The following is a 25,483-nucleotide window of genomic DNA, read 5'->3' as shown; positions in this document are numbered from 1 at the left end:
TATATCTTTGTGACATGATACATAACAAGTATAAAGAATTATGTCTTTGTGTCATGATACATAACAAGTATAAAGAATTGTCTTTGAAGTCCAGATTTATTACAGTAAAAAAGGAGTTGGCTTTTTATGGATGCTTTTATAAAATAAATCACTCTGAGCATGCTTAGTGCTCATTTTATACAAAATTTATTAAATAATCATCATATACAATTCTGTATTTTGCAGAAACCAAAGGCTAGTGAAGATATGCCAGGGGATGGCCAGATGCCTGAACTTCACTTCCAGATTATCTCAGTTTCCATCGTTCTTGTATCCATGCTTTTAGCTATTCTGTTTCCAAATGGTAATGTACTTAAAACCATGGTACTGAATGTCATTCCCAATTCTAGAATGTGCAGGGGAGTGTACTCACCCATGTCAGTATATTCTAATTCATTGTGCGAGGGTGGGTCAGTAAGACCATGTGTAGAGGGGGTGGAGGTTCGGCAACCTATCTGTAATTCAATATGCAAGGCTGTCAACAAGACCGTATATCTACTGGAGAGTAGGTGGGTGGGTGTGGGGTCACCCACAGGCATGGTAGCCTATCACTAATTCATTGTGAGACGTAATGTCAGTAAGACCATGGGAGGAATTTCTGGTTAAAGAGAAATAATAAAGACAGTAGTGAATTGTATCTTGGCTGATATTCTTTTTATAAAAATGTAATTTCAAAATCTTAGCAATTGATTTAACCAATTCATTCATTCAGTTCTGTTGTCTCTGAATAAATTTACCATGAAATTGGTGTCAGAGAATGGATATGTAACATACTCGTAGCATTAGAAAGTGCATGAGATTGATGTCAGGAAATCCAGAAGTATATAGTAGTCAAACAACTCAAACAATCTAATAAGTCTACATTAAGAATGCTTAATACAGGTCGTGGGAATTTGTTGTAAAATCAGTGTACAAGATTTGAAGTTTAAATTTGTAAACTTTTGCACAGTTTTTAAGTACAGCATATTGGAATTAACCAGTATTGTCTTTTAGTATTTATTGAAACACATAGCATACAGCTATGTTGCTGTTTGATGTGGATAATATTTTCTGTAATGCTTTTCTTTTTTAATTTATGAAAATCATGTGTACTTGAAAAATTGTCTTATAAAGTATGGAATCCAGTCTATACAAGTATTCTCAAGTATGGATTCTAGTCAGTACAAGTATTCTCAAGTATGGATTCTAGTCAGTACAAGTATTCTCAAGTATGGATTCTAGTCTATACAAGTATTCTAAAGTATGGATTCTAGTCAGTACAAGTATTCTCAAGTATGGAATCCAGTCTATACAAGTATTTTCAAGTATGGAATCCAGTCTATACAAGTATTCTAAAGTATGGATTCTAGTCTATACAATTATTCTAAAGTATGGATTCTAGTCAGTACATGTATTCTCAAGTATGGAATCCAGTATATACAAGTATTCTTAAGTATGGAATCCAGTCTTTACAAGTATTCTCAAGTATGGATTCTAGTCAGTACAAGTATTCTCAAGTATGGATTCTAGTCTATACAAGTATTCTCAAGTATGGAATCCAGTCTATACAAGTATTCTTAAGTATGGAATCCAGTCTATACAAGTATTCTCAAGTATGGATTCTAGTCAGTACAAGTATTCTCAATTATGGATTCTAGTCAGTACAAGTATTCTCAAGTATGGATTCTAGTCAGTACAAGTATTCTCAAGTATGGATTCTAGTCAGTACAAGTATTCTCAATTATGGATTCTAGTGAGTACAAGTATTCTCAAGTATGGATTCTAGGCTATACAAGTATTCTCAAGTATGGATTCTGGTCAGTACAAGTATTCTCAAGTATGGAATCCAGTATATACAAGTATTCTTAAGTATGGAATCCAGTCTATACAAGTATTCTCAAGTATGGATTCTAGTCAGTACAAGTATTCTCAAGTATGGATTCTAGTCAGTACAAGTATTCTCAAGTATGGATTCTAGTCTATACAGGTATTCTAAAGTATGGATTCTAGTCAGTACAAGTATTCTCAAGTATGGAATCCAGTCTATACAAGTATTCTCAAGTATGGAATCCAGTCTATACAAGTATTCTAAAGTATGGATTCTAGTATATACAGGTATTCTCAAGTATGGAATCCAGTCTTTACAAGTATTCTCAAGTATGGAATCCAGTCTATACAAGTATTCTAAAGTATGGATTCTAGTCAGTACAAGTATTCTCAAGTATGGAATCCAGTCTATACAAGTATTCTCAAGTATGGAATCCAGTCTATACAAGTATTCTAAAGTATGGATTCTAGTCTATACAAGTATTCTAAGGTATGGATTCTAGTCTATACAAGTATTCTCAAGTATGGAATCCAGTCTATACAAGTATTCTAAAGTATGGATTCTAGTCAGTACAAGTATTCTCAAGTATGGATTCTAGTCTATACAAGTATTCTCAAGTATGGAATCCAGTCTATACAAGTATTCTCAAGTATGGAATCCAGTCTATACAGGTATTCTCAAGTATGGATTCTAGTCTATACAAGTATTCTCAAGTATGGATTCTAGTCTATTCAAGTATTCTCAAGTATGGATTCTAGTCTATACAAGTATTCACAAGTATGGATTCTAGTCAGTACATGTATTCTCAAGTAAGGAATCCAGTATATACAAGTATTCTTAAGTATGGAATCCAGTCTTTACAAGTATTCTCAAGTATGGATTCTAGTCAGTACAAGTATTCTCAAGTATGGATTCTAGTCAGTACAAGTATTCTCAAGTATGGATTCTAGTCAGTACAAGTATTCTAAAGTATGGATTCTAGTCTTTACAAGTATTCACAAGTATGGATCCTAGTCTTTACAGGTATTCTCAAGTATGGATTCTAGTCAGTACAAGTATTCTCTTATCAGACCATTTTCTGCCCATAACTGTCCATAGAATTCTGCTGTATAGCGTTATCGTCACATCTCATAAAATGTTATCAGTTCTAAATAGTTATTTTACAACATGCTATGATTTCAATTGCACATCAGATGACATATTATACATTTTAGAAGGAGATACTTTAGTTGTATTAAGCTGAATAAATGACAGTTGTTTATCATTTATGTTATCCAGTAACTTAACCATTTATTGATCATTTATATTATCCAGTAACTTAACATTTATTGATCATTTATGTTATCCAGTAACTTAACCATTTATTGATCAGTTATGTTATCCAGTAACTTAACATTTATTGATCATTTATATTATCCAGTAACTTAACATTTATTGATCATTTATATTATCCAGTAACTTAACATTTATTGATCATTTATGTTATCCAGTAACTTAACATTTATTGATCATTTATGTTATCCAGTAACTTGACATTTATTGATCATTTATATTATCCAGTAACTTAACATTTATTGATCATTTATATTATCCAGTAACTTAACATTTATTGATCATTTATGTTATCCAGTAACTTAACATTTATTGATCATTTATGTTATCCAATAACTTGACATTTATTGATCATTTATATTATCCAGTAACTTAACATTTATTGATCATTTATATTATCCAGTAACTTAACATTTATTGATCATTTATGTTATCCAGTAACTTGACATTTATTGATCATTTATGTTATCCAGTAACTTGACATTTATTGATCATTTATATTATCCAGTAACTTAACATTTATTGATCATTTATGTTATCCAGTAACTTAACATTTATTGATCATTTATATTATCCAGTAACTTAACATTTATTGATCATTTATTGCTTGTTTTGATACAGATTATCTTGCTGTATACAAATTATCATTTGTAACTAATTCTTAATGTTTCTTTTCTACTTGTTAATTACTTTTTCATCAAAGAGTGTCTATAGAAGTAGTACTAATAATAATAATAATAATAATAATAATAATAACAATAATTATGTAATTTGTTTCACAACAATCATTCTTTAAAATTTTAAATTTTATTCACCAATAGGTAGATAACATTTAATAAATAGTAATATGTATTCTTAGTTGTTAAGCTAATATCTACCTTGACAAGGGTTGAAAGCAAGTGTTTTTGTTAGCTCTACTCATTAAAGACTAGAGAGCTTATGGGACGATATGTCACCCATTGTGCAGCCATCTGTTAGCACAAGTTTGTTATTGCTACTCCTCCCAAACTGCTTGGAGGATTGACATGATACTTTATAAACTAATTGGTCTCTTTGGTCCTAAATGTAAATAATGCTACTCAGACATACAAAATGGCCACCACAATGACCAGCTTGAAAATCTTTTTATTGCATGTTCTGTTGTAACAACATGGGTTTATTTACTAAAAGATTTCCTTGTATGTCTTGCTCGTCATAAATGAAGCCTTAGCCTGTTCAGTGCAACGATTTGTTACTCTTTGGCCACATTTACATTTACAAATGGTCTTCTGGCCCAATGGTGACCTTTGACAGGTGATCTAGATCAGAATATTGTTATGATCTTGACCAGCATGAAAAACTTCCTTCTCTCTTTCTGGCAAGACAAGAAGTGGCTCACACCAGAAATACTCCTTTCCTTCTCTCTTTCTGGCAAGACAAGAAGTGGCTCACACCAGAAATACTCCTTGACAACCTGGAAATAACGATTTGTACTGATGCAAGTCTGTCAGGCTTGGGAGTACACTGGACTTAACAACGGTCATGGGCAAGTGGATGTGTCAAGAGATGGCTTTTCACATCACCCTCCTAGGGTGCCATACTCAATGCATACGACAATTAGGTAGAATGCTTGCATGGACATATGGTCCTGATACTGTTGGATAATTCAGTAGATGTCATATACCTCCTCAAACAGGGAGGGACAAGCTCAAAGGACCTTTGTGTTTTGGTAAGGAATTACCTTTTGTGGTATGCCCAATACCAGATAAATAGTCAGGTCTGCCATGTATCAAGAAGGCTTAATGTTAACTCCTTGTCAAGGAGTGGACAACTGCTTCCAACTGATTGGCCTTTCCATTCTTCCATATTCAGTCAAGTCTATACAATATGGGGCTGCTTGATGCCCATCTTTTCTCCCCTTTTCCTTTTCTCCTTACCTATTCTTCTAATGTAATATGATCAGGTAATGTATTTGCCAGAGAAAGCAATTTGTATAGTAAATTATGTTTTTCCTATTAATATTATGCTTACCTAATCACATAACAAATAATCCCTCCCGCCCTTCCCCAATTGTAAGCATATTTTTAAGTGTTGTTCAAGCAAAAAACTGGTTTGAACCTGGTAAAATGTTAGCCACCTAGCAGGTAGAGAGAGAAGTTAACCTGTTAGAGTTGCTTCCTTTTGTATAATATATAGAAAGATGATTTTCCATCTTTCTGGGAGGGCTGGATTTTGATGTAGCAAAGTTATCCCTAATGTAATGTGACCAGGTAATTATTGAAGGAGAAACATAATTTGTTAAAAAAATTTGCTTTCTCAGATACACTTCTTATCATGTCTAGTTGGCCATCAGTGAAAAGTACCAATCTGAGATCAAATATGGCTACCACAATGACTGTCTGGTAATCTTATTGACACTATTTCTCCTAGATGGCTGATCATATCTACGTAGTATTTGGACCAGAAGACTTCTTATGATGTCTTGTTGGTTCTAATTGGAAATGGTGCAAGTTTGATGTATAGTCTGGCCACCATGGCAGCCATCTTAAAAATATTGCTAGTGTTAATTCTCCAGAACAGAAAGTCATATCATGATGGACTTTTCACCTGAAGACTTCTTATAATATCTTTTTGGTCTTAAGATGGTAACCATGGTGATATTCTTGAAAATTGATACTCCTCCTAAATGGAAAGTTATTTTGACATGAGGATTTCATCAAAAGAGTTCTTATGGTGTCTAATTAGTCTTATATGCAAATGATGCAAACTGACCCTTAATATGAGCAGCATGGTGGTCATCTTGAAAATATTTGTATCTGTACTTCTCGAAAATGGGGTTTTCACCGATGGACTTCTTATGACACCTTGTTGGTCCTAAATGAAATTGGTAAGAATTGGACATCTGATATGGCTATCATGACATTTGCCTTGAAATCTTGTATTTCCAACTCCCTCTTGAATGGATTATCATATTTACATGTGGTTTTCACCAAAAACTTTGAATAATGTCTACTTAATTCGTATGATAAACAGCTGCATACTTAATGTCTGCGGCATGATGCCCCAGTGCTAGACGTTACTATAAACTGCCACACTGCAGACATCGTAGCAAGATGACTGAAAAATTGTTAAAGCTACGTTAAAAATCCTAATCACACACACACAGTATGATAAACAGCTGCATACTTAATTAGTATGATAAACAGCTGCATACTTAATTAGTATGATAAACAGCTGCATACTTAATTAGTATGATAAACAGTTGCATACTTAATTAGTATGATAAACAGCTGCATACTTAATTAGTATGATAAACAGTTGCATACTTAATTAGTATGATAAACAGTTGCATACTTAATTAGTATGATAAACAGCTGCATACTTAATTAGTATGATAAACAGCTGCATACTTTATTAGTATGATAAAACTTATTGATGGAAAGAATCAGCTGATCAATATGTCTACACTTTGATATATCTAGTTTCATCTACTATTCACATAGGAAGGAGCTTACATATACTGATACATTTCCTCTGAAAATCACTCACACTCTGATGCAAAACCTAAAAAAAACCTAAATGCTTTATATAAATGAAAATAGTCATCACACGTCAAACACCTTTGACAAAACATTTGCTGGACCGAGTCTTACTGTACTTGATCACCAGGTATGCATGTGCTGATTCAGAATCGAAGAAAATTCATTCATTTTTATAAAATGTCACTAAAACATTTCTCTGTTTATACTCAATTAATTGTAATGTCACCTTGATTTGACATCTTTTGTTATTTCAAGGAAAAACAGTTATGTTATTTTTACATCTTTTAGTCATTTAATATTATTAAAAAAGAACCCAACTAATTGAATGATTATACTGCCTGCCTGTAATTTGTTTTTCCAATTTGTTTTACCCATAATGCTTTTGAACTTCTGATAAGGTTCATTGCAGTAAAACTGGACAGAAATTTGATTGAGTTGACTATTTTATTTCATGCTTCAGTGGAGCTGGTTTTGGCTCTCAATGGTGCCACAGTGGGAAATCTCATCTGTTACATATTTCCTGCCATCTTCTTCCTCAAGGTCATGTCAGGAGCAGCAGAAGGGAAAGGGACAGCAAAGGTTGGTACAGTAGAAAATATCAATTTGTACTGATTCCAATAAATCCTTTTGCAGTTTGATTATTTAGTATTTTTTGGATTTTAGTGTTCCAGAAGAATAACAAATAACCTGCAAGATGAATTTGATTCTCATTTATTCATAATAGATTATGACAAATATTTTTGTACTAATTGATTTTGATTCTTGCATAAAGCTCGTTACAAAATTTAATTAGGTATCGGTCCTCTGTAACATAATTTGATTGCATGCAAGACATTCAAAGATATAGGGTCCCAGATGGTCAAGTGGTCTAAAGCACTCATCTTTTCTGATCACTAGCATCTCACCTTTTACAAGTGGATTCGAGTTTCAGACTTAGCCAATGTCAGTATGTGAGAAAGTGTGCCAGTAGCTTCCCGAGAGTTGATGGTTATTACTGCTGGTTTCCTGGTTCTGGCCACAATGTATAGCCTGTCATGTGCTAAAAATGGTCTTAAATCCAGCACATCATTTTTGCATGAGGTCATAATATAGATTATAGCTTTGATAACTCAAATATTATCATTAAAAAATTTGCTCATTCCATTGTTGAGTACTCTTGTCTGTAATCTCAGAAACTACAGTACTTAGTAAACTTGAAACAACAGTTTAGTCATGTGGTGTTGTGAGTTTTGAAAGTTTTACTGTATATTGGACATTAGGAATTGATATGGTCAAATGTTGTCAGTAAAAGTAGTCTTTAGTATGAAAAATGGGTTGGTCATCTGATGTTGATTACACAATTTTAATAAAATGTAGGAGAAAAGATTTGTTGTTTTGCAAGTTCCTGTTTTCATATTGTAATATTACCTGAAATGCTGATAATTAAATTGTGAAGAAAAATTCCAGCAAATGTTTGATTCACCAGCACCAAAAGTCTCCACCAGATAAATTTCAAATTCTTTGTGCACCAGACATTGAGAATGTTTGGACATGGTCAAAAGGTGTGATCTTTTTTTATATATGGAGGCAATTAGAAAAAAGATAGATGAACAATTCAGATCATTTTCTTTTGTTTCAGTAAACATGAACTAGAAATTTGAAGAGAAAGTTGAAATTATTCAAATAAGTTGAATTTATCGCTAGGCTGTGTTGCTTCTGGGACTGATTATCCTACTGGTAAGCACCTACACAACCCTGACTACTAAGGAGACGGGTCATCATGGAGACAAAGGTCCAGTGGAGATGGGAGTGCCACTTGGAGTTGTGGACCAGGTTGATGTTGATGGCCACATTAAACTAAAGCCACTTGATAACCTGAAGCAGCCAAAGCCCCCAGGTCAGTAAACAGTATGGAGACATAAAGGTTGACATTTATTAAAGAAGATTCTTAGGGCAAGAGGGAAACTTCCTGCCATAATTGGTTTTAATGTGGTTAGGGGAGGAGTTATTTGCCAACGATTTTTTGATGCTTAAGTAAACACCAGGAATGTATGCTTAGAAATGGTACTGTTGTACATGAGAAAATGTGTAATATATATTCCCAAAGATTTCTAATGCTGGTACAGGAGTATGAAAGCATTTGCTAAAGTCTGGAGATTGTACACTAAATTCAAAACACAGGCATCCCAGCAGATGGCAGTGTACTGGAGTAGACATCGTATTTGTGTCTTCCGCTATCAGCGCATTGTCAACATACATTTTCTGAACCATAAGGAAAATAATGCTTGCAGGTCATGCAATGTACAGCATTTGTAGGAGATAATGGTCACATGACATTTTCTTTTTGCTCACCTTTTGGTGGCATTTTATACTAGGACCTTGTCTGTTTGTCTCTTCATTACTTTTTTCCCTTGAATACATTCTCCTATTGCAATAACATTTGAAAAAATAAGCTCCCTTCCTCCTGAATTCAGCCCTCATGAAAGGCCAAAAATTAATTTTTCTGTCTAAATAACATCTAGACAATGGGAAGAAATTCTTACAAATTCAGGTCCCCTTTACCACTTGATGGTGCCAGTTTTAAGCTTTTTCTTAGTATTATCAAGATAGTTTTACATGACCTGCCAGAAATCCTTGGAAAATCAAATTCAAAGCAAATATATACAGAAATTCTGTATTTTTTTGTTTAGAAAGATTGTTACTACATGTCGTAAACTTTAATTTTGAATTTTGATCAATATTTATGTGAATTTTAATGCAGCTTTGACTTCATTTCTTTTGACCTTGTATTCCAACACAGAATTGTTTATACAGGTTGTTGGCTTTTACTTGTATTTTGGATATTTGGGTACACTTGGATTGTTTATTTCCTAATTTTTTTTCAGTCATTGTCCTTGTTTTTTCAGTTGAACATGATGATGTAATGCAGCAAGTTCAAAGCGAGCGAGGACATGTGTAAAATGTTCCTTGCATGTACTAGATATTCTTTGTGCTCTGCCTGCACCATGTGCGGTCTTTCATCAGAAAATATCTGGTCTGTGGTGTTATGAAAGAGTATTGAAAACAAAGAAAAAGCGTGATACCTTGTCCAGGAGAATGTGACAGTTTTAGGCATCATCCAGCTTCCAACATTAAGCATATATGCTGACAATGACAATTACACTGTAGATTGGAGGAACAAAGTAGCAGTGGAGATGCTATCTTCATCTTTGTCCCAGATGCTACTAGAACAACAGTTGTGTTGACATGTGCAAGGCAGTAGTGCAGCTACCAAATTTTTTGATGGTTTCAGCCCATATGCCCATATGCCCATTACAGTCCACAGATAATTTTGACCTTTTGTTAGAGTTTTCATACGTTTCTGAACAGCTCATTTGGCATAAGTCCTTCAACCTGTCTGAGCATGACCTTCTGGCCTGTAAGCCTGGTAACATGGGAGTTTTATGACATGTTGATGATCCATCATACCACACAATGTCAGCCAGCCAGACTTCCCATCTGTCTTGTTGATCCTTTTCTCTAGTGATTGTAGGTCCTTCGCTTTGTTGAGCTGTGCCACACACTGGCTGGTAGTGCGATTGTACTTGACACAATATGGGGATCAGACTGACCAAACTCTTTTTCACTGCACTTTATGCACATGTGGTTCTGATACCAGGCAACAAGTCATCAGCTGAACCTACCATCCAGCTGGTCATCCATCATGTTTTCCAGCTGTCCATACTGGTCAGCCATTTCAGCCTGCAAGTCATTAATTTATGACTTATCAATTGCAATGATACTGTGATACATTTAAGGGTGATGACATGTGAACTGCCAAACTCCTTTTTGCAAAGGTCATTCCTGACAAGAGCTAGGCATAAAGGATGAGTTTCTCAGACCATGTCTGGAATAATGACAACCTTTGCTGCTTGAATAATATGGGGATCGCTATAATTCTACATTGCCAAATCAAGCAGAACTATTTTTCAAGCCATAGTAGACATGTTCAGAGAGATGAAAGCTATAAAATCCAGAGAATGTCCTCGGCAGCCTTCAAAGGTTTGTCCTACGGGTTAATTCAGGAAAACAATTCTGGTTTCTTGATCATCATACTCTGACTTTACACAGGATCAGGTATGACTCAGTAAGATTTTGGCTTATAAAGTATGGGTGATTTCCATGAGCCTGGCCTTTAAACGTGATGTTTCTATTTGGTACATAGTGGAGTCAGTAGGCAGGTATGCCCAGTCTACTTTCTTCAACTTCTCTTTGCATGATCTGGCCCAGCATAGGAGAGAGCTTAATCTTCTTAGGATACTGACAGCTGTCAAGACATTTATTATACTTTTTTCATTACAAAGGTGAAGGTCAGCTAAAAGAAAGAGAAAAGGTTTCTGCATACTTTTTATTTAGTCCTCATAGCTTGATTAAAGTTTATGGAAGGCTTTCTCTTAAAAAATGGAAAAGACCTTTTAATTTGGGGGTTAAAAGTCAAGGTCATTTTAACTCTAAGACAAACTCGGTTTTGCAAAATAAATTTTGTTCTTGAGTCAAGTTCCTGACCAAACTTTGTGAATTGCTTGTATTTAGGGCAATAAAGAAACCTATTGGATCTAGAGTCAAAACTTCAGATATCATGGTCATCACAAGTCTGATAAGAAAACAATAGTTCATACACAGTAAGTTTTGTTCAAGACTGACTCTCTGACCCATTGTCAAGGTCATTATTGTTGTTGTTGTGGAGTTTAACGCTTTTTTTCAGCACACAATAGGCTATGCATGGCGGCCAGTATTAATGGTGGAGGAAGAACCCGAGAAAACCATGGGAAGAACCACCGACCCATGAGAAGTTACTGGCAAGCTTTCTCACGTACCCACATTGGCCGAATCCTAGACTCGAACCCACGCAGAAAGAGATGAGATAATTGTAATTAGAAGTCTATTACGAAAAGTTATAAAAGTTTTAGTAAACATCAGGTAGACTGGGTAATTCATGGGGAATTTTCATTGTTCATGATTTGGATTTGTGTGTGTGTGTTTTTTAAACATAGATTTAACAATTTTTCTTTCATATCACTACATTGTCTGCAGTGTGGTAGTTTATAGTATGTCTAGCACTGGGGCATCATGCTGCAGACATGTAGCATCAAATCCCACCCAGTCAGATTATCCTGTCACCAGGCTTACCAGTCCTAACACTAACCTCTTAATTCTGATCACCTAGCAAGGCAGCTGTTAGAAGCATTTTTATAAATGCTCGGTATGACTTGGCCAGGGTTCAAACCGACAACCTCCTGCATTCAAGGCAGGATGCTCTAACCACTTAGGCCACCATAGTGGTTGACTCAGATTGAGATAAACCTGTTTACTACAAAACCAATGTCAAGTAGAAAATTAACTTGATTTTGGACAAGGTCAGGTCCAATGTATGATGTCACATTATCAATAACATATAATGAAATAAGAAAAAGTAAATGAAAAAACAAACTAACAAACAATGTAAATTAAATATACATAACAAATAGAACATGTTGAAGTTTTCGTTTGCAAACACTGTCCATTTATTTATTGCCTGTGGTATAGCAGGTGTCTCTGTTGTTCTTAAGGCAGTTGGCAGTTAGCTAAGCATTTCTGTTTTTTTCTTTTCTTACTTTGTTCTTTCAGAATTAACTATGACAACTAAGTATGTTAAATGCAAGAATTCAAAGCCAGCACAAAATCTCGTGTCTTGTGTCTCGCATGTACAAAGTATACATTGTCTGCTATGTGTAGCATGGTCAACAGTTGTTTGGAGAAAAACATTGGTCAACAGTTGGTTAGAGAATAACATTGGTCAGCAGTTGGTTGGAGAATAACAATGGTCAGCAGTTGGTTGGAGAAAAAGAATGTCATGGAAAATCCTCATGGGGGGTGCCATTTCATTGGGGGAATGGAGGAAGCTAAATCGTCATGGGGGATGCCATTACATTAGGGGAATGGAGGAAGCTAAATCGTCATGGGGGATGCCATTACATTGGGGGAATGGAGGAAGCTAAATCGTCATGGGGGATGCCATTACATTGGGGGAATATAGGAAGCTAAATCGTCATGGGGGATGCCATTTCTTTGGGGGAATGGAGGAAGCTAAATCGTCATTGGGGATGCCATTACATTGGGGGAATGGAGGAAGCTAAATTGTCATGGGGGATGCCATTTCATTGGGGGAATGGAAGAAGCTAGATGCCATTTCATTGGGGGAATAGAGGAAGCTAAATCGTCATGGGGGATGCCATTTCATTGGGGCAATGGAGGAAGCTAAATCGTCTTGGGGGATGCCATTACATTGGGGGAATGGAGGAAGCTAAATCGTCATGGGGGTTGCCATTACATTGGGGGAATGGAGGAAGCTAAATCGTCATGGGGGATGCCATTACATTGGGGGAATGGAGGAAGCTAGATGCCATTTCATTGGGGGAATAGAGGAAGCTAAATCATCATGGGGGACGCCATTTCATTGGGGGAATGGAGGAAGCTAAATCGTCATGGGGGATGTCATTTCATTGGGGGAATGGAGGAAGCTAAATCATCATGGGGGACGCCATTACATTGGGGGAATGGAGGAAGCCAAATCGTCATGGGGGACGCCATTACATTGGGGGAATGGAGGAAGCTAAATCGTCATGGGGGATGCCATTACATTGGGGGAATGGAGGAAGCTAAATCGTCATGGGGGATGCCATTACATTGGGGGAATGGAGGAAGCTAAATCGTCATGGGGGATGCCATTACATTGGGGAATGGAGGAAGCTAAATCGTCATGGGGGATGCCATTACATTGGGGGAATGGAGGAAGCTGCAACTTCTCCTCACCTCTTTACAGGTGCATCATTTATACAACAAGCAGTTGCACAGTTGATTAGTTCTGGCTAATCTTTCCCTGTCATAAGCCTTCCTTACTTTTTCTTAAGAATTTTGACACTTTGGGTGAGTTTACACCCAATTCTAGGCAGCCGGTTGGAATAAGTCCCACCACAAGCCTGAGCATGGCCTTTGGACCTGCAAATCTGGGTGCATGAGGTTTATAAATGACTTGAATGCCATCTCGGCTGCTGGTCATACCATTCAGCCATCCGGCGCTTGATCCATACCATCTAGCCACATATCAGTTTTGATGCTGTATCACTGTCTACTGTACCATCCAGCCATCCAGCTTTCAATCCATACAATTCATTAACCGTTAAACTTGGTGACCATTCAGTGACTCACTGTGCTGTCTGTGGCTGATAAAGTCTCCTAAGGTACAGTTAAACATAGACCTTAACTACAAGATGTCTCTGTGAGTCTCTGATGAAGTGGGCAAGAATTGGACTAGGGCTGAAATGCAGACTTGAATTTGATTTTCGTCTGATTTTTTAAGAGTCAAAAAAGTATATGGCAGTAAAAATTTAAGATTCGGATATCACTTCTGAATAATAAGTCATTGATTTTATATCACATTAGTAGTGTGCATTTGGACAATAAATTGAAAAGTCTATTATGATACAAGTTGACATAAACATTTACAGTTATCAAAGTTTTCTTATTCTGATTTTATAGTAAAACTATTGTTTGGTGATAGACTTTGAAACACTGGCTAACATTTAGCTAAATTCAGTAGGGTTAACTTTCAAATAGAGAGTTGAGAAACTCTCATTATTATATACTCTTTTTTTTGCAATTAACTACAAAATCATGCAGTATTTTACAATACTGAACACTCATACACACATGTGCACAACATGTGTGCCTAAAGGAGCTACTTTGTAAACAAACCATGTACACTCGTGTAGTAGACTTTAGATTTTAGTTTATTAGATTTGTTTGTAGATGAGCTGAAAGAGCTGTTTCATGTATTTCAAAGTAAAGATGATAAATTGATGTGGACAAGTTTACTGAGTCACAGATGAAATTTTAAAACAAGCAAACGAATTCACAATGTCCACAACAAATGTGAGAGACACAGTATTGAAAATACCATTTTGATCATTTAAACAGTTATTTAGGAGAAATGTTCGTAACATTTTGTTAATGGAAATGTTCAGACTATGACCATTGATTTCTGGGGTATATAAAAATATCATAGAAAAGCATGCTGAGGGCAAGGGCTATTGCACATCTGTTAGATATGTACCATTTTCTACCTGAAAGTACTAAATTCATGGGGAAAAAGGAAATGAAGGTCTTGTTAGAAAAGTAATAGCCTCAGCGCCAATAAGCCAAGACAACGAAGAATTCTTATTTCAACTGGGTAAATGTATTGTGATACTCCAGACGCTTTGCAATTTTCTGCGTTGATACAATGTTTCAGATTTAGGCTAGCGATAGATGCCATGATACTGAGTACAGGTCATAACATAACCCTGGGGAAGCATGCAAGTGACCATGTGCAAACATATCTTTTGTTGGTAATAAGAATGGCAAAAATATACTTACATTTTTTCATCTTGAATTTCCTAAAAATGTACTTTCTTCGTTCTGCAAATCTGAATTACATGAGCTAAGTCATGGGTTCTAAAGCTTGCTTGCACATTTATCGAAATTGTACTGTAATTTTGACAGTGTTCAACGTGTATTCTACTTACTGTATTCAGAATGAAATCTTCTCAGACAGCATTGGTCCCATATGTTCCATTCCTGCCCAAACTGTCTTCTCCTTCACACCTGACTTTAGTCTGGAAAGCCTTGCAACAGAAACAATTCAACCCTTAAGTCTTTGAATGAATTGCATGAGCTAGAAGGCCTTCCTGTTAAAAGCCAATAAAGAAAGGGGTGAGTTTTCAGGGAATGGTGCAAAGTAAAAAAAAACAACAACACAAAACATCCAGTCTTCTTCCCTCCAAGTTATCCAAAGTGTAGATAGGATGCTTAACATTCCCTACACCTATTAACCTATTCTGCTAACTTCTAACATTATTGTGATTGGAGAACATATTGGAAGGAGAAAGCAAATTTTTCAGTAAATTATGTTTCTCTTAGAATACTTTCCCAATCAGATTACTTTAATTCACTCCCATCCTCCCTGCAAGTCAAGCATCCCATTGCACGATGTTCCTCTCAGCTTAAAACTAGTGTCACCTGTAGCTGGCAAAGGAAGGTAATAGACAAGAGTTATTACCCTTTGTCTATATAATATAGACAGAAAAGAAATTTTCATCTTTGGGAGGGCTGGATTCAGGTCGTACTGCCTATATTCCTAACATTAATTTAACAGGTAAGTATTCTAGGACAAACATAATTTACTGAAAAGTTTGCTCTCAGCTTGAATAAATATACAACAATCCACTGAGAGATTCTACCCTGTTAGTGTTGATGTAATTTTGCAAGATGGTATGTATACAGAGGTTTTAGCTTGTATTTACTAAAACTCCTTGGTAGATTCTCATCTGGTATTAACTCATTCAACCCCAGCACTGTTATCAGTATGACTGCTGCTATGCCCTAGCAGCACTAAGCTGCATCTAGCTGCTTGTGCCCCAGAGAGATTTTACTTGTTTGGAAAATGTTGTAAACATCATGCACATGCATTCAGACTTAAGTTAATTTCTTTTCTTATATCCAATAAAAATCCATGAAATTTTCACCAATTATTCCAAATGAATTTGTCTACACAATCATTTATTTTTTTCCCTATTTGTCCAAGTCTTTCACAACTTATTTATACACTATTGACAAAATTAGGTGCAACATTTTTAGAAATATGTCATCAGCCCTATCATCATCACTATCATCCTCCTCTTCTGATGATGATTAAATCTTCGAAACTTCTATGTCTGAATCTAAATCTTGCAAAATATCCAACTGCTGAATATATCTTTCTTCTGCTGGCTTAATATTTTGAGATCTGACCCAAGAAACTCCTCATTTTCACTCGCATCATCATCAAAAATCACTTTTGTCTGCCATCATTTATGATTTTTCATGAACAGAACACATGTAGTGAAACTGCTCTCAATTAGTAACCCTTAACTTCTCAACAATTCAGGTTTGCACACACGAAAGTAAAATCATTTGTGATTGGTTTAATATTGGTCTGATTCTTGGGAAAAAACCATTTGTAACCAATCAGAGATGTTGTATCTAACACACATTCACCACAACTAGAGACAGGATTGGCCACTGAATGCAGTAAACAAACCATGACTACAGGCTGGATCAGCCATTGAATGCAGACACCAGATCACGTGTACAGATGGGATCGGGGCTGAATGAGTTAATGACCATGAAGCTAAGACAGCTGAATGCAATACACTTTGGATCAAGGTCACATTTATAGAAAGTTGTGTTAAGATTTTGTTTAAATTTGTTTCACTTGCTCATATTGCCTAAATCTTTCGATAGATATGATCTTAAATGGCAGAATTATAGTGTAGCTGAGACGATTCATTCTGATTCATATTGTTTGCCATTTGTCTTACTCTAATGATCAAGGTCACCGTGATAGAGCATGTGTGTTATGGTTTTGATTACCTTTGATTCATTGGCTTATATTTCCTTAACCTCTTGATTGATTTTGTTTATACTTTAGATGAATAATTTATAAAGCTAAGGCAGATCATTATATGACATGCTCACTGTACCTTTTGGCCTTGAGGTCAAGGTCACATGTTTTACAGCAATTGCTGGCACATCCTGACGGCCCAGGCCTTCTTGATTTCTGGTATTTATTGTTTGCACTATGCATACAATACAAGAGTAAATAGTAACAACATTTTCTGACAGATGGCGGCCTTGATCCACTTAAAGTTGGTCAAAGACAAGAACCTCCCAACCCCCAGTCTCCTGATGGAATTAAGGTAAGTGTCTTTAACTTGCAGTCAAGATTTGTCAAGTATATTACTCAACAGCTATATTGCATATATAATTTTGTTGTTAGCATAAGCATTTTTTGTTTATTTTTGCATTTAATTTAGTTTTTTGATAATATATGCATGTACTGTCATGAAAGTTGATGAGTGTTTTGATTGTGAGGGTTCATTGTTTGCTTGACACAGTTTAAAGGAGGTCATGATAATCCTTTATGTTCAGTGACTTTGCTGGGTATTTGGAATATGCCTTGATGAGCATGTTAGACATATCCTTCTGCTGGGTATTTGGAATATGCCTTGATGAGCATGTTAGACATATCCTTCTGCTGGGTATTTGGAATATGCCTTGATGAAGCATGTTAGACATATCATTCTGCTATGTATTGGAATATGCCTTGATGGAGCATGTTAGACATATTTTGCTGGGTATTTGGAATATGCCTTGATGGAGCATGTTAGACATATCATTCTGTAAGGTATTTTGGAATATGCCTTGATGGAGCATGTTAGACATATCATTCTGCAAGGTATTTTGGAATATGCCTTGATGGAGCATGTTAGACATATCATTTTGCTGGGTATTTGGAATATGCCTTGATGGAGCATGTTAGACATATCATTTTGCTGGGTATTTGGAATATGCCTTGATGGAGCTTGTTAGACATATCATTTTGCTGGGTATTTGGAATATGCCTTCATGGAGCTTGTTAGACATATCATTCTGCTATGTATTGGAGTATGCCTTGATGGAGCATGTTAGACATATCATTTTGCTGGGTATTGGAATATGTCTTGATGGAGCATGTTAGACATGTCATTTTGCTGGGTATTTGGAATATACCTTGATGGAGCATCTTAGACATCATTTTTCTGGGTATTAGAATATGTCTTGATGGAGCATGTTAGACATATCATTCTGCTGGGAATTTGGAATATGCCTTGATGGAGCATGTTAGACGTATCATTCTGCTGGGTATTTGTAATATGCCTTGATGGAGCATGTTAGACATATCATTCTGCTGGGTATTTGGAATATACCTTGATGGAGTGTGTTAGACATATTCTGCTCTCTTGATGGAGCATGTTAGACATATCATTCTGCTGGGTATTTGTAATATGCCTTGATGGAGCATGTTAGATGTATCATTTTGCTATGTATTGGAATATGCCTTGATGGAGCATGCTAGACATATCTTTCTGCTGGGTATTTGTAATATGCCTTGATGGAGCATGTTAGACATATCATTCTGCTATGTATTGGAATATGCCTTGATGGAGCATGCTAGACATATCCTTCTGCTGGGTATTTGTAATATGCCTTGATGGAGCATGTTAGACGTATCATTCTGCTATGGATTGGAATATGCCTTGATGGAGCATCTTAGACATATCATTCCCCAGAGTTCTTGTCACCTAAACTGTCAAGCAATTCAGTTCCATTCACACAGGATTTATCTCACCTTGATGTAACACAAAGTGAGGTTAATAATAATAATAATAATAATAATGATAATAATAATAATAATGCTTTATTTATAGAGGTTGACTCATTAGTCAAGGACTATTCTCCCTTGAGGCCCTCTTAAGGAGAGTATAACAACGCACATTATATGAAGATAGGAATAATTACTGTTTATTTTAACATGTTTGGTATTAAAAATACTAAATTCCATTTTCTGTTAGAAACACATACATGTTCATGATATTTATTCTTAAATACTCTAATATTTTCAGCAGATATTACAAGTAGTGGAAGCTGTTTCACAGAACTGTACCAGAGTATTGGATGCTCTTTTTAAATTGCTCTGTTCTTGGTTTTGGTGCTAGAAGGTTTCCATGTGATATTGATCTCAACTGGTATTGTGTTGAAAAAGGCCTGAATAAGTCCTGAAGATACTCTGGTGCAGTTCCATGTAGACATTTATATAAAAGAACTGTCTTGTGAAAATCTATTTTGTCATATATTGTGAACCATTGAGTTCTGTAAACATTGCTTTGAGGGATGATCAATAGATGCATCTAAAATTATGTGTGCTGCTCATTTCTGAAGTTTATAAATCCTGTCAAGCTCAGATTTAGCACAGTTTCCCCATACATTTGAACAATAATTCATTGTTGGAAGAATATATGACTTGTAGTATAGATTGTGAGTTTCCATAGGTATATATTTCTTGGTTCTGCTGAGTCGGACAATTTTGAATGACATTGTTTTACAAAGTTTATCAATATGGTCATCCCATCATAAATTATTATCTACGGACACATCTACAAGCTTTTCATGTTTGACATTTTCTAATGGATGATTATTTATTGCAAGAGATAGTTCTGGGTTCCCTGACTTGTAACTTTTATGATGTCCCCAAAATCATACATTTTGTTTTACCTTCATTAATTACCATCCTATTTTGTTGTGCCCAGTTTTGGATTCTAATAGGGTCTGAGTTTAATCTCATTTGGATAACTTCACTATCAGAACTGGATGTATACAAGGTTGCATCATCTGCAAACAAATCTGTATTTGTGGATTCGTTATTCAATGGTAGATCATTGATTCAGATAAGAAAGAGGAGAGGGCCTAAAACTGAGCCTTGAGGGACCCCTGAATGAATAGTGTGAGTTTGAGAGCTAGTATTGCCAATGCTTACTTGTTGAGAGCTTTGGTGTAGGTATGGTCTAAACCAGTTTAAAGAAGGATTGTCGATCCTGTAACAGTTCAACTTTTGCAGCATTATTTCATGATCAGCAAGATCAAAAGCTTTATGGTCTGTCCCTGCATCCATTGTCAGTCATGCGTCCATGTGGCATGTTTAGGGAAGCAGTTAAGGAGAAACAATTTACTAAAACATTTGCTATAATCTTGAAAATGGTGTTATCTCTACTCCTCTCCAAGTGGATGGCTGTATCAACATGGGGTTTTCCCCATAGATTTCTTGTGATACCTAGTTGGTCTTGAATGAAAATAGTGTGGGCTGTACATCCAAAATGGTTGCACAAATGACTGTCTTAAAAATCTTGTCACTACTCCCCTGAATGGATGATCATTATGACATGGGGTTGTCACTTCTCCCCATGAATGGATGATCATTATGACATGGGTTGTCACTACTTCCCCTGAATGGATGATCATTATGACTTGGAGTTGTCACTACTCCCCTGAATGGATGATCATTATGACATGGGATTGTCACTACTCCCCATGAATGGATGATCATTATGACATGGGGTTGTCACTACTCCCCATGAATGGATGATCATTATGACATGGGTTGTCACTACTTCCCTGAATGGATGATCATTATGACATGGAGTTGTCACTACATCCCTGAATGGATGATCATTATGACATGGGATTGTCACTACTCACCTGAATGGATGATCATTATGACATGGAGTTGTCACTACTCACCTGAATGGATGATCATTATGACATGGGGTTGTCACTACTTCCCTGAATGGATGATCATTATGACATGGGTTGTCACTACATCCCTGAATGGATGATCATTATGACATGGAGTTGTCACTACACCCCTGAATGGATGATCATTATGACATGGGATTGTCACTACTCACCTGAATGGATGATCATTATGACATGGGGTTGTCACTACTCACCTGAATGGATGATCATTATGACATGGAGTTGTCACTACTCACCTGAATGGATGATCATTATGACATGGGGTTGTCACTACTTCCCTGAATGGATGATCATTATGACATGGGGTTGTCACTACTCACTATGACAAAGGGTTTTCACTACTCCCCCTGAATGGATGATCATTATGACATGGGGTTGTCACTACTCCCCTTGAATGGATGATCATTATGACATGGGGTTGTCACCCAAAGGTTTCTAGTGATGTCTGCTTTGTTTCTTAAATGAAAGCTGACATACAATATGTGTACCACAGTAACTAATTTGAAAATCTTGCTATCGCTGAGGAATATCAGTTATTGTTTCAACACTTGACCATTAAAAGGAAGAAATGGTCTTATCATGAGTTTCTGGAAATTCATTTTGCCATTAGAACATCGGTCTCTTTGAGTGACTCTTGTTTAAATCTATTCATATTTTAGACAGAAACTTGCTTTTTTTTACAGTTTATCATAATACATCATTTGTAACTATTATTTGTATAAATGTCTTTTAAAAATCAATAATGCATCTTAATAAATGATATTTGCAGGAGTCTTACACATACACTACAATAACTATAGCCAGTAATTTAAAGTTTTTGTTCACAGTTGGATAGAAGTTATGTGAAAAAGAAGGATAACTTGAAGATGCAGGATAGTAATTCTTTCAGAACAAACAAGTGGACACAGGTCAGGATAAAAGGGAACTGGACAAGACATCAGATGAGAAGAAAAATAAAGAGGGACTTGATGAGGGACAGTGGGAGTTAGGGATGGGTAAACAGGCTGTGCTGGACAAAGATGATCCTGGGAGAAGGGCAGAGGAGTTGCTACATCAGCTGGAAAAACAGCAGAAGGAACAAAGAGATATTCTGCAACAAGAAAAAGAGATTTTGCAGGAACTAAAACAGCATAATCAGGAAGCTCACAAGGTAAATAGAGAGTTCTTGGAAGTGAATAATGGAACAGCTTTTATATCTCAGTTTGATTTGATTGAGCAAGAGCTCTTGTTTGTACTCTAAAGTACTTTGGCAGTCCTATTCACTGACTTGCGTCAAATTAAATACTGAAGAAAGAATTATTACAGTTTTAATCATGGATGGTTTAAACTCCTATCTAACTTTGTATACTATTTAGTCTTTAAGAAGGCTATGAAATTATTTAAAAGACAGACACTACACAATTTGGCACATATGCCTGACTTCTTAGAAGCAGTGGTACAGTAAGGCATAACAATTTTAACAATTTTGAAACAGCTAACTGACACTTTGTTTTGTGTCTGATAAAATTAAAAAGATGTTACTACATCAGTGACATGTTTTGAAATTGGAGAATAGCATGAAATCAGAGTATTAATCAGCTGTGACAAAATCAGGGAGCTGTTGCTCAGTCTGTTAAAGATGATAAAATTGGGGAGTTTTTCTCAGTCTGTGACAGATCATGAAATCAAAATCAGGAACTGTTACTCAATATGTAACACAACCATGACATAATGATCAGGAAGCTGTGACTCAGTTTAACATAACATCAGAAAGTTGTGGCTCAGTTTGAGAAATACCATAACATAAGTAAGTTCTAGCTCAGAACTGAGGTTACAAAAGAAATATTAACTGCTGAATGACAATGTATTCTTTTTATGTTTGTAGAAAATAAAATTTTGGACTTGTAAATTTGACTGAGAAACACATTGTGGTTAAGTTGAGATATTTTCACATAAAATTGGTTTCTAGCATTATATAAAACAAAGCCATATAAAAATTGTATTTGTCCCATTAATCCTTTAATGTAGCACATACAGTATATGTATATCCCAGCAGCACAAAGCTATGACATGTTTATGAAATCTGTATTATACAACAGGTTTTAACAAAAATTAAAATATGCATCTTTCTTTGTAATAAATTGTATTTGATCATGTGAGCACTGTACAGCGAGAGATTATGCACCATATTTTTCTATCAATGTCACTGGTAGATTTTATCGCTTTTATCGAAACAGTCATTGATAATTTGAGAGTATGCATTTTTTAAATGTGCTACATTTATTGTCCTTTTGGGATTTTACTACTGACAAAATTTATAAATACAATTTTGATTCCACTCTTTTTATGAATTAAGTAAATAGATAAATTGCTGTTTATCACTTCATTTTGTATTTAACAAGAATTTATATAATTAATTGGTTATTAGCCTGTTGTTAGTGTCCTTTTCTATAATTATCTGTTGTTGAATTTGGTCATAATTAACATGTACAAACTTAATGCTTCAGAAATTTAAAAGACTGAAAGTCGAATGAGTGATCATTACTGCAATAGTCAGTGTGAACACAGTGACAATATTCATGATGACCTTTAGAACTAATATGGACATGAAATAATAGAAACTAGACCAGAGTTCTATCAGTCTGTTTAAAGCCATGAAAAATAAGCTTTGACAACCATGTGGCCATTTTGGGCAATCGACAAGGCTTTTTTTGTTGTTGTTATTGTTGTAGGGTTTAATGCCATTTTTCAGCACAGGATAGTCTATACATGGCAGCCAGTATAAATAGTGGAGGAAGAATCCAAGAAAACCTTGGAAAGAACCACCAACCCACGAGAAGCTACTGGCAAGCTTTCTTACATACCCACATTGGCCAAATCTGAGACTCGAACTCACGCAGATAAAGGTGAGATGGTAATGATTCATAATGGTGAGCGCTTTAGACCACTCTGCTAGTCATGGCTTTTGACAAGGCATTATTGATAGATATGATGTGTTAGCTTATGCATAATACAGTACAAGTACAACAAGTCGGAGAAAGAAGTATGAACAAGAAGAAATTCCACAAAATTCTACATTGATAAAGCTAAAACTGTCCAGCATTCAAAACTGAAGGCTGTTTTTATGGTACAGTAAATACAGTCGTATCTACCACATATACCTATTTCACGACTAAGTTTGCTTGATAGTAGGCATTTCAATTCAATTGCAAAAGAGGATATTCATATGATGGATGTACAGGAGAAGCTAACTGCTACTGCAATATGGGGGGGGTCCTGCCCACCCTATTTTCTATGCTGTGTACATGTATATCTTTAGAAAGTTAACCTTTGATTATTATTGCTTTTAGTTATACTACTAGTCCAAAATTTATTCATGTGACTTTAAGCTTAGTTTCGGTTCCCAACGATTCAGTGTCGTTTGGATGATTATACGCACATTTTCAATACTTTGACATTGTTTGCATTCACATCAACTTTTTATAAAGGGTAATTTGATCAAAATGTAACAGATTAGTAACTAAACTGATAAACAATATTGGCTTGACATTTTGATACAGTTTCAGGTACAGTGTGACCCCACTATAGCAGTCTTCATTATAACATGAATTCGGATATTACATGATTGTGGTTTGGCTCCCAAAATTTCATATAAATGTATTTTTCTCATACACAAAAAATTTTTTCTTAAATGAGGAAGTAAATGATTTGTCAAAAAAGCTGTCTGACATAAATCCTTCTTTGAAACAATGAAGATGTTAGGTTAAATGACGTTTATATTCATTTATGAATTCAGAGGTGTCACACTTTTAATTCAGTCAGTGGAAGTTAATCATTGACTGAGCTTTTTCCAGAGTGCTCCAAAAAATGGTATGCAATTCATTCAACAAATTCTGTTAGTGACTGATCTAATAGCAGCAACTATCGCATGTGGCACACACAATGAAATTAGAGCAAATAAAGGGAGGCATGCCAGCTTTTTTTAAGTGGATCTGAGAAGAAAAAGGTGCATTAGATAAAATAACACTCGTGAATATTGGTGATTAGCTCGGGCTCTGGAATATACACTGAAACACAAACTTGGGTTCATGGCAGTCCGACATAGTGTGGTTTTATGTTTACAATGGTTAAATCATCAAACCTTGTACTGCATCTTTTGACTGAAATCGGTCAACATTGGATTAATTTGTACACGTGAAAAATGGCAGGGTTTTTGAGTTTGATGAAGAAATTATATGGCTCATAATGTGATGAAACATCAATATTATCTGCTTTTAATGGAATCCAATGGTCTTTAGGACCAGTATCTTCAAGATTCAGTATTATTCAGATGATTCGGCATATAGGACTTTTTGTATGTAATGGTGGCATTGGGACTTTAACTGAAAATAAGGCATACAAGTTTATCTCCTACTGAAAATATTTATGTGATTACACTTTTTCACGAATTTCACCTGTCCATTTGGTAAACTCATCAGATGACCAAACCAGCTATCCAAATTATATTTGTTAAGCTGTTGGTTATGGAATGCAGATTCACTTGCTGCATAGAGTCTCCATAAAAAACGTAGCTCTATGGTAAAGTAAACGCATCTAGTTC

At 35.6% G+C, this 25,483-nt stretch overlaps 1 protein-coding gene across 4 annotated transcripts in view; it reads left to right on the top strand.

Moving 5' to 3' along the window:
• LOC149806269 (solute carrier family 38 member 10-like) overlaps positions 1–25,483 on the top strand; it is a 102,120-nt gene that overhangs the window by 54,241 nt on the left and 22,396 nt on the right. For all 4 annotated transcript variants that reach the window (XM_089951218.1, XM_089951216.1, XM_089951219.1 and 1 more), the window contains 5 exons: positions 226–343; positions 7,160–7,278; positions 8,383–8,575; positions 17,398–17,471; positions 21,794–22,054. In XM_089951218.1, coding sequence (XP_089807344.1) covers positions 226–343; positions 7,160–7,278; positions 8,383–8,575; positions 17,398–17,471; positions 21,794–22,054 — 765 coding nt within the window. The remainder of the gene's footprint in view (positions 1–225; positions 344–7,159; positions 7,279–8,382; positions 8,576–17,397; positions 17,472–21,793; positions 22,055–25,483) is intronic.

The sequence above is a fragment of the Sinohyriopsis cumingii genome, chromosome 2 (genome assembly GCF_028554795.1).
Source record: "Sinohyriopsis cumingii isolate HCF-2022 chromosome 2, ASM2855479v2, whole genome shotgun sequence".
NCBI classification, from domain to species: Eukaryota; Metazoa; Mollusca; class Bivalvia; order Unionida; family Unionidae; genus Sinohyriopsis; species Sinohyriopsis cumingii.
The sequence above is the reverse complement of the archived record's forward strand: the minus strand, read 5'-3'. Positions and strand labels throughout refer to the sequence as shown.